This window comes from Ictalurus punctatus, chromosome 8 (assembly GCF_001660625.3).
Source record: "Ictalurus punctatus breed USDA103 chromosome 8, Coco_2.0, whole genome shotgun sequence".
In the NCBI taxonomy this organism is placed as follows: Eukaryota; Metazoa; Chordata; class Actinopteri; order Siluriformes; family Ictaluridae; genus Ictalurus; species Ictalurus punctatus.
The window spans coordinates 19,275,551-19,293,473 of record NC_030423.2 but is presented as its reverse complement, the minus strand read 5'-3'; the positions used below and the strand labels follow the sequence as shown (position 1 = coordinate 19,293,473).

The 17,923-nt window shown below is 41.4% G+C and overlaps 1 protein-coding gene across 1 annotated transcript in view; it reads right to left on the bottom strand.

Moving 5' to 3' along the window:
- mpped2 (metallophosphoesterase domain containing 2b) overlaps positions 1-17,923 on the bottom strand; it is a 43,817-nt gene that overhangs the window by 9,536 nt on the left and 16,358 nt on the right. The window contains exons 3-4 of the mRNA XM_017475016.3: positions 17,415-17,596; positions 8,099-8,324 (exon numbers count right to left, since the gene is read on the bottom strand). Coding sequence (XP_017330505.1) covers positions 8,099-8,324; positions 17,415-17,596 — 408 coding nt within the window. The remainder of the gene's footprint in view (positions 1-8,098; positions 8,325-17,414; positions 17,597-17,923) is intronic.

Genomic DNA, 17,923 nt, shown 5'->3' with positions numbered 1-17,923 from the left:
AGGATCAAACACATGCATCGATGTGCCATGTCAAAAGCAGGCAGAAATTCCTACCAAGCTTGTCTTATCTGATCCCCAACAAAAAGAAATATAGTCTGAAAGAGCCATGGCTACAGAGTAGCAAAGATAAATAAACTATAGTAATGTTCAAAATGTACAGGTGAAGCAGCGCACAACTGATTAAATCTACAAAATGGCACTGTTTCAAAACAATATGTGGCTCTTCATGTGCATCAGATTTATGAATTGGTTTTGTTTTTTTTTTTGTTTTTTTTTTAAATCAGTAACCGTTGCAGGCTTTCAATTTCAACTGAATTTTCCAAACACGCAGTCATAACGAAGAAAAAATGAAGTCAAACCTGTCAGTAGGTGAGCCTTCACAGAGCAATTGTGTGTTTTGGCTACCTCAGCACTTCAGGTTAGTGAACTCTCACTGACCCAGCTACACACGCACACACACGTTCGCACACACACACACGCACGCACATGCGCACACACGCACGCACACACAAATAGTCTAGGCCCTTCATGGTATTTATGAAGCAGAGCAGCAATTTAGAACTTCTACAGCTTCTAGACATTGTCTATGTCAGCTCCTGCAGTCTCTCAGAGACAAAAAGTTCAGTGAAATATTTATCTGACCTTAAATCCCCATTTCTGAATTGACATCACTCTCTCCTCTCCATTAATAGTGTTCGAAACCAGTTTTGGCGCACTATGGCTGCTGTCGCATCATCCAGGTGGATGCTACACACTAGTGGTGGTTGAGGAACACCTCCCCCCACAGAAAAGCGCCATATAAATGTAACTAACAGAGCGCTGGCAGAAAGGGGAGGGAAAGAAAATGAGTGAGAGTAATGAGAGAGAAAGAAAGATAAAGACAGACAATGTCAAAAGTGATACTGGAGAAGACGAACAGAGACTGGCCACAGGGTCACTTTAGGGTAAGCGGCAGAGCAAGAGAGCGAGCACAAAAAGAGAACAAGGGAGAAAGAAAGAGAGAGGAAATGAGAGGGCTTTGGGATTTCCTGTCCACACCATTTCTGCAAAGGGTTAGTGGTCCATGCTTCTCCTAGGATCTGGTGATCTTGTTCATTCTTTAATGGCTTGACGAATGTTTTAACTAAAATGTACTCTATTTTGTAACTTCTAGCACTTATTCCTCATGAATCCATAATGGAGACAAGTTTTTCATATCAAGAACCACCGACCTTACAAATCAAATCAAAACTAACACTTACAAATGCCCCCCTCCCCCCACCAATCACCACTCTAGTTGTGCAGAAGTCTGATGTGCCGATCTGCTGATGATACAAAAAAAAAAAATAATAATAATAATAATACAAAAGATTATGAAGTGTCTATTCACCTCTTTTTGTAAAAATCCAGAGCAACCAGTGAGACCCTTTTTCCATATCCGGAAAAAGAAAAATGTTGCCTTAATTAAACTCACAGACTTTCATGGCCATCTGAAACCGTACAATTTTAGAGGGAATGTTTAAGAAAGTCACTCCCGGTCTAGAATCTGGGGCTGGTGAGGAATTTTAAGCTATTCTGCTATTCTAAAAGCCATGGCTGGTTCTCTGCTCAGGAATATTTAATAGATATTCATTTGGGAAGCCTGGACCTCTGACTCTAGAAGCCTGAACCTGTGATTTGAGAAGACCAAAGGTCCTACAGGTCTAGAAGCCTGAAGTGGTCCTCTGATTCCTGGTCAGGCGTTGGTCCCCCAACTCAAGAAGCCAGGCGTTGGTCCAAGAAGCCAGGCGCTGATCCCCCGACTCAAGAAGCCAGAGGTTTTGTTGACAGAGGACTCAAGTCGCCTGGGCTGGTCCCCCTGACTAGAGAAGCCTGATTATTTCCCCTAATTCTAAAAGCCTGGGCTGATCCTCTGCATCTAGAATCCTGGACTACTCCTCTTACTCTGGGAGCGATAAGGAGCTAGAGATAGCCCAGTGTCTCTGGTATACATGAAATCTTTGACCCATCAGGATTTCTTGCCACCCCCCCGTCCACTTTATAATTATGCATTAATTTAATTTCAGTTTTTCAGAACTGACCCTAGCCAGCTTGTCTCTGGACCAGACGCTAGAGTTATACAATGATGTCTAGCCACAGCAAACAATAATATAACATAATTCAGTGTAGCACTACCTGCTTGGTTGCAATGTCTAACATAGGCTGTCTGTCAGTAAATAGTTTCTGGGTCAACCTTTACAACCTTTTGCCATATGTATTATATATACACGTTTAAAAAGATCCCTAGAAAAGGTCTAATTCAATAAAACCACTACCAGTAATACAGGTAATAAAGTATTGCCTGAAAATAAAGGCCAAGCCCTCACTCATAGCTCTGAAAATAACCAAGGTGATAACACCTGACAAATGACTGTGCCATGGAGGGGGTTTGGAGGTGGATCAGAAGTCACTTCATAATTCACAGTGCTGGGAAATTGAGTCCCGGTGGTCAAGAGAAGACTGCACTGCTCAAATGTAATACTACATTTTTACTAACAGTTTACTTTCAAACATCAAATATAACTATAGGGTAATAATCTGCTCATATAAAACCACACAGAACCTTCAGCACACAGCATAAAGCAAGAAGGGCTTCATCTTCTTTCTTTTTCTCATCTGTGTGATCCTGAAAACACAAACCTAATCAAATTCGAAAAGCCATATCCAATCTGCTGTGCAGCCACTCAAACGTTGATCAGATCTAATGATGCATATCCTTTTCCTAATCAGGCCTTGGAACCACAGCAGAACTGTAGTGCATCCAGATCCTAAGCCAGACTCGATCCAACGCTGTATCAATACTTAAAATCACTGTTTCACGCGATTTACTGTCCAATAAATGTGAGTTGGGTTGCAGTGAAGAACCTTCAAAAAGGAGATCGTTTATCAGGATATCTGTCAGGCACACACAGCTCGCTGAATTAAAGCTTAAGCCAGGTATTCGTGTAAGGCTGCCTCAGTTAAATTATGCATAATGCCTGCAGCTTATGTAGGCAGCTATTTGGTTTACAGCTATTCAGAATGTGGATATATAACCTATTTGGTGTTGTTCACGACTGACTGTCTGCTAGATTAAGACATACATAGCAGACGCATAAGCGTAAAGGATGTGAACATCAGTGTTACTGCTGGGTGCAGAAACCAATAACAATTGTTTAAAAAACAATGACTGCTTCCTAAAGTACCCAGTAGAGCCAATTACTGGCATAAGGACAAAGAGTGATGGATTTGTTCAATTCACAACAGGCATAGGTCCATCTGAATCCCAAATAAACACTATACGATACTGGATTCTCATTACTAGTGTATGGAAGACATAGGGACTCATGAGGGTGGTGCTGGGAGCGAATAGGAGAGAATAATTGTTGGTGTACTGACAAGTCTTCATGGACATAGGGTTGCTTAAAATCTGAACTGTCCCAAAGACTTGCACAGCCACTCGGCTATGGTCTTCTATGTAAAGACCATATAAATGAAAAAACATTCCAATCTATTATTCATTCATTCATCCTCAGTAAGTGGTCAGGGTTGCGATGGACCCAGAGCCGATCGTGGGAATACACACTGGATGGAACATCAGTCCAGTCCTAGGCATCCAGACTATTAGCAAGAAAATACTGAGAAGACATATCTTGCTTTCTGCTGTAGAGAACCCAAAATCCAACAGCAGCTCAAAGCAAACACTAATCATTTGTTGTTGATATCCCACAACCCTCGTTGGCACACTTGCCATAAAGTACATGATTCCAGGGGACAAAGCCATGCTATGGTTTCCATGGCAACACCAACGACAACCCCTCCTTCCCCCAAAAAAATCTCTCACTTGTGGCTTTGCTATACAAAGCTTGCACTCGATGCGAACCAAGGTCACATGACTGTTGTCTGCTTCTCTAAGAGGATTAGAGGGGAAAGTCTTTGATTTGAAAAAGCTGGATGTAAAGCTTGCTCCTCAGTCGAACCAATCACAGGGGCTGCTCATGGGAATATATACACACACACACACACACACTAATATATATATATATATATATATATATATATATATATATATATATATATATATATATATATACACACATATACATATATACATATATATATACACATATATACATATACATATACATATATATATATATATATATATATACACACACACACACATACACACACACACACACACACACACACACACACACACACACACACACACAGGATATATAACACAGAGCATAATGCATAATGTTAGGGAGCTTATGCTAGTCTGTGCCATCTTCTAAGTCATCTTGCAAATGAAAGTTAACTTAGAGGGGGAAAAAAATGTGTATATCTGGAACGATGTTGTTTGAATAATCTTCAGCCTTGTCTGGGTCAGAAGCAGAAAAAGGTCAGAACCACCATGAAATGAAAGCATGATAAATAATTTTTTATTCATTTTATTATTTTTTTTAAGTAGAGCTTGTGTATTGGTTGGCCCCACAACACAGACAAGCATCGGCAAGAGAGTCGAGCCTGGCTGAGCTCTTTGTGCCGTGAAGAATGAGCCAGTGGAAATGACCTCGGTGCTTGTTGGGGCCCCCAGGGTCAGGGAGGTCAGCACAGCCTGGGTCAGCCCAACGTCTGATCCACAATCCCAACAAAGAGGCAGGATGTTCAGGAACAAAGGCCACTTCCTGCGGGAGAGGCTGGGAAAAAGCAGGACCGAAAGAGTCACCCCCCCCCCGACCCCACATGGCTGCTTCTGCCTGCTCCAAACCAAGAATCTCATTTCCTCTCAGTGGCCAGACAGCCAAAGATATTTGGTTTTCTGGGCAAGATCTTCTTGCTTCTTCTCTGCTTGCAATCTTGGGTATTGCTCACTGCAAGTAGCATTTTTAGAAAATAACAAAATTGTTGAAGGACAGGCCTTGCCTCAAAAAAACACATTTATGATTGGCTACCAAGGGTATATGGTCAGATTAGCAAACAGATGCCCTGAAAACAAGGGCAATCTCAGAGAGGAACAAAATTATACCTTTAAATAATGACATTTTTGTAATTACCCCCCCCCCCCCCCAGTCTATTCATCCACATCACAATCTCGCATAGCCTTGAGACACAGTAGAAGGTGAGCCTCCTCCTGCTGACAGACAACTGCTTAACTAAAGGACACATCATTGTGTGTGTGTCAATCCATGCACAATAACACGGTCCTGTTAAATTAAATTGGATAACTGTGTATCGGCTGAAGGTCTCCACCTTAACCTCTGCTCTGAGAGTCTGTCTCTTAAATAAGTGTGTACAGCAAGCACTGCTACCTTTGGCACACACACTCACAAAGCAAACAGGTTCACTCAAACACATTTCTTAACATTAATGACATTAAAGGATTGAGGACCTCGGCTTGTTTTTGTTTTTTTTTCCTTCTTCAAGAGGACAATTAATTCAGTAAAAGAAATTCAATGCTTCTGATTCCTAAATGTCGGGGACTTGAGCTTTTAACAAGCAGGTTAAAGAAACCAACCAACCAACTGCGCCAGCAAATGACCAACAAATTCCTTCTTATATCAACTAAAAATAATTGTAGCAATGATAAATAATATCTAAAAAAAAAAAAGAAATAACTGCAATTCTATTAGCCCACCCCTACCAACACCTTTAAAAAGCTGATCCACAACAGCTTCAGTGGCTTACAAGCTACAAAACCCAGAAGTCCAGAGTCATTACAGCATCCTGCTATCTACGTTGGTTGGCGTGATCATTCATTATGATTGAAAAAAGAAAGAAGTAAAAAGGAAAAGAGGCAGAAGAGGCGGTACACTGAAATTATTTATGATTAGTCATACTCTAGTCATTAACAAGCACGAGTGTGAATTTGTTCTACTAAATCTATTTTGTGACAACTAACACTTAAAAATAAATACACCTTGTCTATTTTCTCTTTCTTGCGATTCAAGCTGCCTGCTGCTGCTGTTAATTTATTTGATGCCTAATGTTACACTACTTACTAGATCATAGAACTCAGAATAATTTTGGCCAGCTGCTGTTAGTTGTCTTATTAAATGGGAGTAAAATGTAAATATTTGGGTAACAGTTGCCTATTTCCCCAAACTGTTTAAAACTGCACACTCGGTCCTCTTTCCAAAATGAGTGATATGATTGTCGGTCAGAGATTAAGTGCTGATTACCTGTTCAACTCTACTGATATTTGATTAAATCATCTCATCGCCCAGTCCTGGTTTGAATCCCTACCTCATTCAACAGTGGGAATCGTATCTGCTCGACTCTGATGTCACCGAACGTGTTACTTGGATCGTCTCGTCAAGGACCGTTTCTATGGACAGACTTCAGTCTATAGCCCCAACTACAAGCCATTTCTCTTATACAAGACAAAATCCAAAACATAAAAACCAGAAGGAACCAAAAGTCTTTTTTTTTTGCTGTGACCCAGTGGAGAGATGTGTAGGTATGGTTAAATTAAATAAATAAAAACAATTAAAAATAAATAAAGAAATAAAAAGATTAAAATGCCTTTCTGTCTATTGCCATCTACGTGTTCATAGTTTTTTACCTTATCAAAAATTTATATATATATATATATATATATATATATATATATATATATATATATATATATATATAATATAATATAATATAATATAATATAATATAATATAATATAATATAATATATATATATATATATATATATATATATATATATATATATATATATATATATATATATATCTTTTAAAAATATCTCTTATGAGACAAAGGAACAATTAGGGGATTTGTTGCTAGTTTCTGAATGCAAGATGTATGCAAGGATGCGCAAATGCAAAACCTTTCATAATAAATATTTTTGATTACATTTTCACTACTGGCTTGTGTGTTTTAAATGGATGATTCATTCTGTAAAACAGAGTTATGTTATCAAAATTTAAACCGTCACAGATGAGTGCAAAATTATGCATACCCTTAGGACAAAATGAAAACGAGGGGAAAATGCTTTTATATGAATGAGACCTTCAGTGTGTTACATTTTCATTGTACATTGGCACAATTACAAAAACTTAGTCAAATACTGTAGGATAACAAAACATCAGTTCAAAATCCTCCTTTCTCAGCATAGTATGTTCTCTGATAACTCGTAACTCCGCCCTTTTACCTTTAGAACTTATATCTCTCAGAGCAGCTTTCAGATCCTCGACGTTGTACTTTTTTCTTTTTTTCTTTTTTTTTTTTTTAGCATTTGCGATAAATGAAGAAACATTAGCCAAGGCATCTTATCGGAAAATCTCCAAAAGCCAAAATTGCAATACAATTAAATGAAATAAAGAAAAGAAAAGGCCCTTTGCTTTAAAACCAACAGAGCAATGCTAAGTGGCCTTGATGCAGAAAAACGTTAAGCTCAGTGCAGCTCCATTAAAGACGACTGCAAACGCTGGCCTTATTTTAGACGTACAGGAGCATAGCTAGAAGTCAGCAGAGCATGGCATGGCTTTGCAGGGTCTAACTGTGGCGTGGTGAACTCGAGGATAAAAAGCAGCCAAGCTAAAATCGCGTGGAAGTCATTAAAAAGTATATAAAAGGCTCAAGGAGTGAAAGAAAAACGATTTAAAACAGAACCATTCAAAAGCGTATTACAAGTGATAGAAAAACACGGAAACCAAAAGTAAAGGAGGTTTTCAATAGCCACTTAATCGCCAAGGACTTAAGGCTATTGGAACTTCCGCTCTCTTTTATAGTCCATAATCAGGAAGTCCAAACATAACTCCCACCCGGTTCTTCTGTTAAAATAAGCACTAATTCAATTTTTCTCTGAGGGCCCGAACCAAGGACAAACATCACATTATTGATGAAGTGCCACAGCTGAAAGGTCTGTCCTTGCCCATCTCAAAGACAGAAGCGTAGACCATAAAACTGAGGGGGGGGTGGGGGGCGACCCATAAAACATTTATAAAAAAATAAATAAATAAATAACAAATTTTTTTACATTGAACTAAAGATGTAAGCCTGAGACTTAGGTTTTGTGTGAATCCTGTGTGATTCTGGGAATGTAAGATGAGAAGACTGTGAAAAACAGATGCGGAACTCACCACGGGGTCCCGTATATCCTGAAGCCTTTGATCGTGACCTCGGAATCCTGCAGGTAGATGCAGTTCGTGAGCAGAGACTGAACGTTATCAAAGTCCTCGGGCCGCAGCTTGGACACAGAGGGGAAGCGGTAGTAGTCCTGCTTGACCAGATCGGCCATGAAGTCCTTGTCGAACGTCAGCTCGTGGTTCCCAGCGATCACCACTTTGTACTCGTAGGGCAGACTTCCTGCAGACGGAGAGGAGACGTGATCAAAACAAAGTGAAAACGCACACAATCGTTTAGCTGTTTATCCGGGTAAAGAATACATGTGCTGGTAAAGTGAAGAGGTTTAAATAAGAAGCAGTGTAACCTGTAGAGGAGACGCGAGACATGAGTAACGTTTAGGAACACAGAGATCCGATACCTGAAAGAGTATAATACGCATAATAGGCAAGAGAGAGAGAGAAAGAGAGAGAGAGAGAGAGAGAGAGAGAGAGAGGAATCTCAAGAATGAAAACAAGAAATGAAAAATGAATGTAACAAATCTTAAAAAATAAGAAGAAAGTACAAAAGGATAACAGAAAAGAAAGCAAAAACAGGGGGAAAGCAAAAAATTAAATGAACAGAACAAAAACAGAAAATGAAGATGAAGCAAAAAGAGAAAGAAAAGCAAAAAAGCAAAAAGAAAAGACAGCAAATATGGTTTAAAAAACCAATCAAACAAAAAGCAAGCAAATTAAAAAAAGAAAGCAAAAAAATGTCAAGAACAGACAACAAAAGGGGGAAAAGAAAAGCAAAAAAAAAGCAAAACTGACAACAAAAAGGCAAAAACAGAAGAAAGCAAGCAAACAAGCAAGCCAAAAAGACATACAGAAAGAAACAGAATTAAAGACAAAGAGAAAAAACAAAAGAAAGAAAAAATGTTTTTGCAGCATTAAATGTCAAATGAGATTTAAAAAATAAAAAATAAATAAAACAAAACAAAAATAAAGAAGTGGAAAAAATAATTAAAAGTAACCAAGAATGCAAATGTAGCAAGTAGCAAATGTAGCAAAAAGAGACAGGACAAAAACAAAAATGTGTACAAAACAAAAACTGTAAGAAAGAAAAGACCTGGAAGTTTAAATAGCTTAAATTATGAATTAAAAAAAAAAAAAAAAAAAAAAAAAAAAAAAGAAATAAAGCAAGAATAGAAAGGAAGTAAAAAAGAAAAAAGACCAAAAGAAATTGGGCATGGCAGAGAAGACAGAGAGAAGAGAAGACAGAAGACAAGAGGAGAAGACAGGGAGAGAAGACAGAAGACAAGAGGAGAAGACAGGGAGAGAAGACAGAAGACAAGAGGAGAAGACAGGGAGAGAAGACAGAAGACAAGAGGAGAAGACAGGGAGAGAAGACAGAAGACAAGAGGAGAAGACAGGGAGAGAAGACAGAAGACAAGAGGAGAAGACAGGGAGAGAAGACAAGAGAGTGAGAGAAGACAGAAGACAAGAGAAGACAGAGAGAAGAGAAGACAGAAGAAGACAAGAGAAGACAGAGAGAAGAGAAGACAAGAGAAGAAGACAGAAGAGAAGAGAGAGATGACAGAGAGAAAAGAAGTCAGAGAGAAGAGAAGACAGAAGAAGACAAGAGAAGACCGAGAGAAGATGACAGAAGAGAAAAAGAGAGAAGAGAAGACGACCGAGAGAAGAGAAGACAAGAGAACAGTGGTTATGGCAGCAGTGTGTGGAGTCAGTGAGGGTCTGGTACAAGTTAAATATGGCATTTTAATTAGAAGAGCAAAGCGGCCATATGGCAGGCAGGTACCGAGGACGCTACATGAATTGTGAAATCGATGTGTGGGTTTGTAAACCGCTGACCCAGCAAAATCCTCGGAGACGAGCTGAGCTGCGGGACATGAAGAAACAAGAGCTGGAGCCAAAAGAGGAGTTCCCATTCATAAATCTGTCCTATAGATGCGGAGGATATGAACACGGGGCTACACTGAGACTGCCTTGTAATACAATCGAGCGGTGAAGCCTTGACGTTCGGGGTTAAAGTTCACCCCGCGTTATCTGAACCAAAAACGTCTCGCAGTCAGAATGATGGTGCTGAGGTTTTGTTTAGGATGTTATGGCATGTCTCAGTGCTCGCAGAACTGAAGTGCTCTGATGCTCACTAATTCCGCTGCATGGTCAGGCTGCTCTGTAAAGACACTGTTTAAACCAAGGTTATTATAGTTTTGCATTTTTCCATTCATTTTTACTTCGTTTTGACTTTATGTTTTCAAATTCAGTTTCTATTTTTTGAAAATGCTTAGTTTTAGTTTAGTTTTTATTCGTTTTAGTCTTTTGTAATATGGGTTATATGTCAAGGCCAGAAAAAGCATTGTGTGATAAAAACTCAACAAAAACATCATACGATTTTAGAAATATGTATTCAACAATAACACCAGTACATAAAATGTACAGATGGGCACAAATAAGCCGACACACCCATGAAAGATGCTGTTAATCCTCTCTCGCTCTACACATAGGGTCAGCTTCCGCGCATCCTTAATGAGCTCTTTGCATTTCTGCTTTGCCGTATCCATCTTAGCCCCAATAAGGCTGTTGACTCTTGCAGCTCCAGGTGTTTTGAACTTTGGTTCGAGTAAAGTGGCGACCTTTTTGAAGGCAACTCACACAGTTGTGTAGACATCCCAGTATCAATAAACATATGAGCCAGTGCTTCCTCCCGCTTGTGGTGTTCCTGCGTATTCACTAACCAGCAGCCATCGGTTCTCCGGTGAAAGCACTGCTGTAGTGTTCTCTGTCCTGCGGTAGTCTCCGTCATGCTGTCTAGCCCTGTACCGGGGTTAGCTTCTGTTTCGGGGGAGGGGGGCGTGGCGTTCTCCTTTACCTTATTAAGTAAGCCTTCCTGTGCGTGCTTCTCAAATGTACTTTCAAATTCGTGGGATTTTTCCCTTTAGTATATTGTCCACATATTTCACCAGGTTCTTTTATCTTGCTTTTATCTGACACACAGTCGTATTCAAAGTAATTACAAATAGGACTCTGCCGCTTTCTTCCGACTTTCTGTGCCGCCATGATGCCAGGCGAGGAGCATGGACTATGCTGTGTTCAATTTGACATGGAATGTGGTCATTTCCGGGTTCCCAGTCGGAAATGTCAACTCTGAAAGATATTTGCTCTATGAAAGAAGAAAACTAAGGACATTGACTCTATAATTGTACTTTATTTTAGTTAGTTTTGCAAACAGACAATACAGTTTTAGTTAGTTATCGATTTTTGTAATGTCTCGTGTTTATTTCGATTTCAGTTAACGACAATGTTTTTTCACACCTCGTTTTCGCTATTTCGTTCGTTTTCATTTACGATTATAACCTTGGTTTAAACACCGTAAAAGGTTTTAGCAGTACACGTTATTTGTATTTGCGTGATCGTTAATCTCGATATATGTCCAGATCGCTGGAGTTTGGTGTCATGTGTTCACTGGGCTTACATCACACAGTATCACATGCAATCAGATGTTAGTATCAGAGAGGAAATGAGCATGGTATCGACCTGGCACGTGTTGGTATTGATTAGCCTTGGGAGGACTGACGATAGCATCAGGAATCGGCAATGGACACACTGTGTGTGTGTGTGTGTGTGTGTGTGGGGGGGCTGGTGGAGGGGGTTGGGGTGTCTGCAGCGTTAAAGGGAACCTATTACGCAACGTTCACTTTTACAGAGTGTATACACAACCACCCTAAAATGGAAAACTCCACCCACTCTTTTTTTTTTTTTTTAATTCACATTTTCACCCTAATGTGACGTAACGTTGGAACAAGCCCCGCCCATGGACTCCGCCCTATTAGTATAGCTCGTCCCCCGAGTGAGCTGTACACGGTCCGCCATGTTCTCCGCGCTGGAGCAGCTACAGTGATGAGAAGAACGTCTCAGTGTTCTGCTGTTGGCTGTAAGAATGAACATAAGAGTCTTCATGTCCTCCTGGCATCAGAGGCAGTGGAGAAGTTTTATTTTTGAAGGAAATACGCCTAAAAAAAAAAAAAACATCTTAAATGCTTTTACACCAGACTGCTTTGTGATCGAGGTTCATTACAAAGAAGGATTTCCTAAAAACTTGATTCTTGAGCACAGATCAGTACCAACTGCTCGTGATCCAGCTTTGCATCCCGAAGATGCGAAGACGCCGTACTTTATATTTTGTGAATGTTTGCAAATCGCCTTTCCGAATGAGCCTGTTAGCAGATTCCACAGCCAAACCTGGCTAGTTACCAATGTCTCTGATTGTATTCACAGAGATAGATTTATTATGTACCCGAAAATGCCTACTGTCTGTAGAATTCAGGAGCGCACCTTTATTATGCACGAGACAGAAAGGTGATTGTCTTTTTTGAAAACTGTGTACGTTTTGTGTGAATGATTTTACACCAGACTGCTTTGTGAACGAGCTTGTTAGCGGATTCCACGGCTAATGTAGTATCCAAAGCACAAGCTGTTCTCGGAAAGGGGGCGGGGCACAGCAGCTCATTTGCATTTAAAGAGACACACACGAAAACAGCGTGTTTTTGCTTTCAGCTAAAAAGGGGCATTTTCAGCACGGTATCATAAATGATCTGTGGGGTATTTTAAGCTAAAACTTCACACACACACATTCTGGGGACACCCGAGACTTATATTACATCTTGTCTCCCTTAAGATCGACAAAAATAAAGTGCTGTATTTCGTAATATGCATTTCTTTATCACCCATTTTGTGTCCTATACAAACCTTAATAACCTTCTCTTAGCGACTTAGCTTCCCTTGACTGTGCTGCTGAACAGATAAAACCATGAATGTCATCGCTCCCAAAACATGAACAGAGATTTAAATGAAGAAACAATGGGTTGTTCATCAGGGAGACTTCACTATACAAGAATTCAATAAGTATCTCAGCCAAGTATTATGCTGCTAACACAGAGCACATGCACATTTTCTAATGAGCTTAGTTACACCTAATAACTCGCCAAGTTAGTTTATAGTCCTAATTTCAGTTTTGTAAGCATTCCGATAGTTAGAGAAAGTTAGGGGGCATGATAGGACAATGGCATTTTAGACACACTCTCACAAGCCTAGTATTAATACATTTTTATTAAAACTATGTCAATTTCCAAATCAGCAACTTTTCATATGTGATTGAAAAATACAGGTTAAATTAGCGCAAAAGCAGACAGCTGTATGTGGATCAATACCAGAAAAGAAGCTCCACAAAAAAGCAGGGTTTAGTGAGTGTGTCTGCGCTGTATCAGAGAGTGCGTGCTGTAGCAGAGTGTGCGTGTATGTGTGTGTGTGTGTGTGTGTGTGTGCTGTATCAGTGTGTGTGTGTGTGTGTGTGCTGTATCAGTGTGTGTGTGTTGTATCAGTGTGTGTGTGTGCTGTATCAGAGTGAGTGTGTGTGTGTGTGTGCTGTATCAGTGTGAGTGTGTGTGTGTGTGTGTGTGTGTGTGTGTGTGTGTGTGCTGTATCAGAGTGAGTGTGTGTGTGTGCTGTATCAGTGTGAGTGTGTGTGTGTTGTATCAGAGTGAGTGAGTGTGTGTGTGTGTGTGTGCTGTATCAGTGTGTGTGTGTGCTGTATCAGTGTGTGTGTGTGTGTGTGTGTGTGTGTGTGCTGTATCAGAGTGAGTGAGTGTGTGTGTGTGTGTGTGTGTTGTATCAGAGTGAGTGTGTGTGTGTGTTGTATCAGAGTGAGTGTGTGTGTGTGTTGTATCAGAGTGAGTGTGTGTGTGTGTGTGTGTGTGTGTGCGCTGTATCAGAGTGAGTGTGTGTGTGTTGTATCAGAGTGAGTGAGTGTGTGTGTGTGTGTTGTATCAGAGTGAGTGTGTGTGTGTGTGTGTGTGTTGTATCAGAGTGAGTGAGTGTGTGTGTGTGTGTTGTATCAGAGTGAGTGTGTGTGTGTGTTGTATCAGAGTGAGTGTGTGTGTGTGTGTGTGCGCTGTATCAGAGTGAGTGTGTGTGTGTGTGTGTTGTATCAGAGTGAGTGAGTGTGTGTGTGTGTGTGTTGTATCAGAGTGTGTGTGTGTGTGTGTGTGTGTTGTATCAGAGTGTGTGTGTGTGTGTGTGTGTGTTGTATCAGAGTGAGTGAGTGTGTGTGTGTGTGTTGTATCAGAGTGAGTGAGTGTGTGTGTGTGTGTGTTGTATCAGAGTGTGTGTGTGTGTGTGTGTGTGTGCGCGCTGTATCAGAGTGAGTGTGTGTGTGTGCGCGCTGTATCAGAGTGAGTGTGTGTGTGTGTGTGTTGTATCAGAGTGTGTGTGTGTGTGTGTGTGTTGTATCAGAGTGAGTGTGTGTGTGTGCTGTATCAGAGTGAGTGTGTGTGTGTGTGTGTGCTGTATCAGAGTGAGTGTGTGTGTGTGTGTGTGTGTGTGCTGTATCAGAGTGAGTGTGTGTGTGTGTGTGTGTTGTATCAGAGTGAGTGTGTGTGTGTGTGTGTGTTGTATCAGAGTGAGTGTGTGTGTGTGTGTGTGTGTTGTATCAGAGTGAGTGTGTGTGTGTGTGTGTGTTGTATCAGAGTGAGTGTGTGTGTGTGTTGTATCAGAGTGTGTGTGTGTGTGTTGTATCAGAGTGAGTGTGTGTGTGTGTGTGTGTGTGTGTTGTATCAGAGTGTGTGTGTGTTGTATCAGAGTGTGTGTGTGTGTGTTGTATCAGAGTGAGTGTGTGTGTGTGTGTGTGTGTGTGTTGTATCAGAGTGTGTGTGTGTTGTATCAGAGTGAGTGAGTGTGTGCGTGTTGTATCAGAGTGAGTGAGTGTGTGTGTGTGCTGTATCAGAGTGAGTGAGTGTGTGTGTGTGCTGTATCAGAGTGAGTGAGTGTGTGTGTGTGCTGTATCAGAGTGAGTGTGTGTGTGTGTGTGCTGTATCAGAGTGAGTGTGTGTGTGTGTGTGCTGTATCAGAGTGAGTGTGTGTGTGTGTGCTGTATCAGAGTGAGTGTGTGTGTGTGTGTGTGTGTGTTGTATCAGAGTGAGTGTGTGTGTGTGTGCTGTATCAGAGTGAGTGTGTGTGTGCTGTATCAGAGTGAGTGTGTGTGTGTGTTGTATCAGAGTGAGTGTGTGTGTGTGTTGTATCAGAGTGAGTGTGTGTGTGTGTTGTATCAGAGTGAGTGTGTGTGTGTGTGCTGTATCAGAGTGAGTGTGTGTGTGTGTTGTATCAGAGTGTGTGTGTGTGTGTGTTGTATCAGAGTGTGTGTGTGTGTGTTGTATCAGAGTGTGTGTGTGTGTTGTATCAGAGTGTGTGTGTGTGTGTGTTGTATCAGAGTGTGTGTGTGTGTGTGTTGTATCAGAGTGTGTGTGTGTGTGTGTTGTATCAGAGTGTGTGTGTGTGTGTTGTATCAGAGTGTGTGTGTGTGTGTGTTGTATCAGAGTGTGTGTGTGTGTGTTGTATCAGAGTGTGTGTGTGTGTGTGTTGTATCAGAGTGAGTGTGTGTGTGTTGTATCAGAGTGAGTGAGTGTGTGTTGTATCAGAGTGTGTGTGTGTGTGTGTGTTGTATCAGAGTGTGTGTGTGTGTGTGTGTTGTATCAGAGTGTGTGTGTGTGTGTTGTATCAGAGTGTGTGTGTGTGTGTGTTGTATCAGAGTGTGTGTGTGTGTGTGTTGTATCAGAGTGTGTGTGTGTGTGTGTTGTATCAGAGTGTGTGTGTGTTGTATCAGAGTGAGTGAGTGTGTGTGTTGTATCAGAGTGTGTGTGTGTGTGTGTTGTATCAGAGTGTGTGTGTGTGTGTGTTGTATCAGAGTGTGTGTGTGTGTGTGTTGTATCAGAGTGTGTGTGTGTTGTATCAGAGTGAGTGAGTGTGTGTGTTGTATCAGAGTGTGTGTGTGTGTGTTGTATCAGAGTGAGTGAGTGTGTGTTGTATCAGAGTGAGTGAGTGTGTGTTGTATCAGAGTGAGTGAGTGAGTGTGTGTGTTGTATCAGAGTGAGTGAGTGTGTGTTGTATCAGAGTGAGTGAGTGTGTGTTGTATCAGAGTGAGTGAGTGTGTGTTGTATCAGAGTGAGTGAGTGTGTGTTGTATCAGAGTGAGTGAGTGTGTGTTGTATCAGAGTGAGTGAGTGTGTGTTGTATCAGAGTGAGTGAGTGTGTGTTGTATCAGAGTGAGTGTGTGTGTGTGTTGTATCAGAGTGTGTGTGTGTGTGTGTTGTATCAGAGTGAGTGAGTGTGTGTTGTATCAGAGTGAGTGAGTGTGTGTTGTATCAGAGTGAGTGTGTGTGTTGTATCAGAGTGAGTGAGTGAGTGTGTGTGTTGTATCAGAGTGAGTGAGTGTGTGTTGTATCAGAGTGAGTGAGTGTGTGTTGTATCAGAGTGAGTGTGTGTGTTGTATCAGAGTGAGTGAGTGTGTGTTGTATCAGAGTGAGTGAGTGTGTGTGTTGTATCAGAGTGAGTGAGTGTGTGTTGTATCAGAGTGAGTGTGTGTGTGTGTTGTATCAGAGTGTGTGTGTGTGTGCTGTATCAGAGTGAGTGAGTGTGTGTTGTATCAGAGTGAGTGTGTGTGTGTGTTGTATCAGAGTGAGTGAGTGTGTGTTGTATCAGAGTGAGTGTGTGTGTGTGTTGTATCAGAGTGAGTGAGTGTGTGTTGTATCAGAGTGAGTGAGTGTGTGTTGTATCAGAGTGAGTGAGTGTGTGTTGTAGAGTGTGTGTGTGTGTGTGTGCGCTGTATCAGAGTGTGCATCAGTATAGGTGAGGTGTGCTGTATCAGAGTGAGTGAGTGTGTGTGTGTGTGTGTTGTATCAGAGTGTGTGTGTGTGTGCTGTATCAGTGTGTGCGCGCTGTATTAGAGTGAGTGAGTGTGCACAGTATCAGAGTGTGCATCAGTGTGTGTGTGTGTGTATCGGTGAGTGCGTGTGTATCAGTGTGCATCAGTGTGTGTGTGTTTGCGCTGTATCAGAGTGTGTATCTGTGTTGTATCAGAGAGAGAGAGAGAGAGAGAGAGAGAGAGAGAGAGAGAGAGAGAGAGAGAGAGTGTGTGTGTGTGTGTTGTATCGGAGTGAGTGTGCGCTGTATCAGTGTGTGTGTGCTGTATCAGAGAGAGAGAGAGAGAGAGAGTGTGTGTGTGGTGTGTGTTGTATCGGTGTGAATGTGCGCTGTATCAGTGTGTGTGTGCGCGCGCACATCAGTGTGTGTGTTGTGTGTATATATATATATATATATATATCAGTATGTGTGTGTGGTGTGTGTGCGCTGTATCAGAGTGTGCATCAGTGTGTGTGTGTGTGTGGTGTGTGTATGAGTGTGCGCTGTATCAGTGTGTGTGTGTGTGTGTTGTATCAGAGTGTGTGTTGCTGCAGGTTGCATAACTCGGTGAAGAACAGGAGCTGTCAGCAGGTCCTCACCTAACCAGTCGTTAAATTTCTTCACCTCAGAGGGGAGGCCGAGTTCAGTGAAGTCACCCGTGTGGAGCAGCACGTCGCCGTATGGCATCTGGATGCCATCTGTCCTCGAGTGCGTGTCTGAGACGCACACGAAACGCGTGTGACCTGCTGGTTTAGGGGCATCGTACGGAATGGGTTCCACCCTGCAACAGAACCAGAGTGTGAATCTCACTGGCCATCATCATCATCGTCATCATCTCATACACTTTCATACTACAATAAATCTCCGAACCCTTTATTGCCGTGTACAATATCACAGAGTGGTGTTAGATTGGACTTGTGCATGGGGAAGACTGCAGTCATGTGATCATTCAGCTCGGTGATGCTGCGCTTCCAAAATACTTAACGACGACGGCAGCACACTGAACAAACTACACCTGTGTCCCACGTCTCTACTACTCCTCTAATCCAACTTCACCATTACAGTAACTACAAACCTACTGAAAGGTCTGTCTTAAAAGAAAGAATAC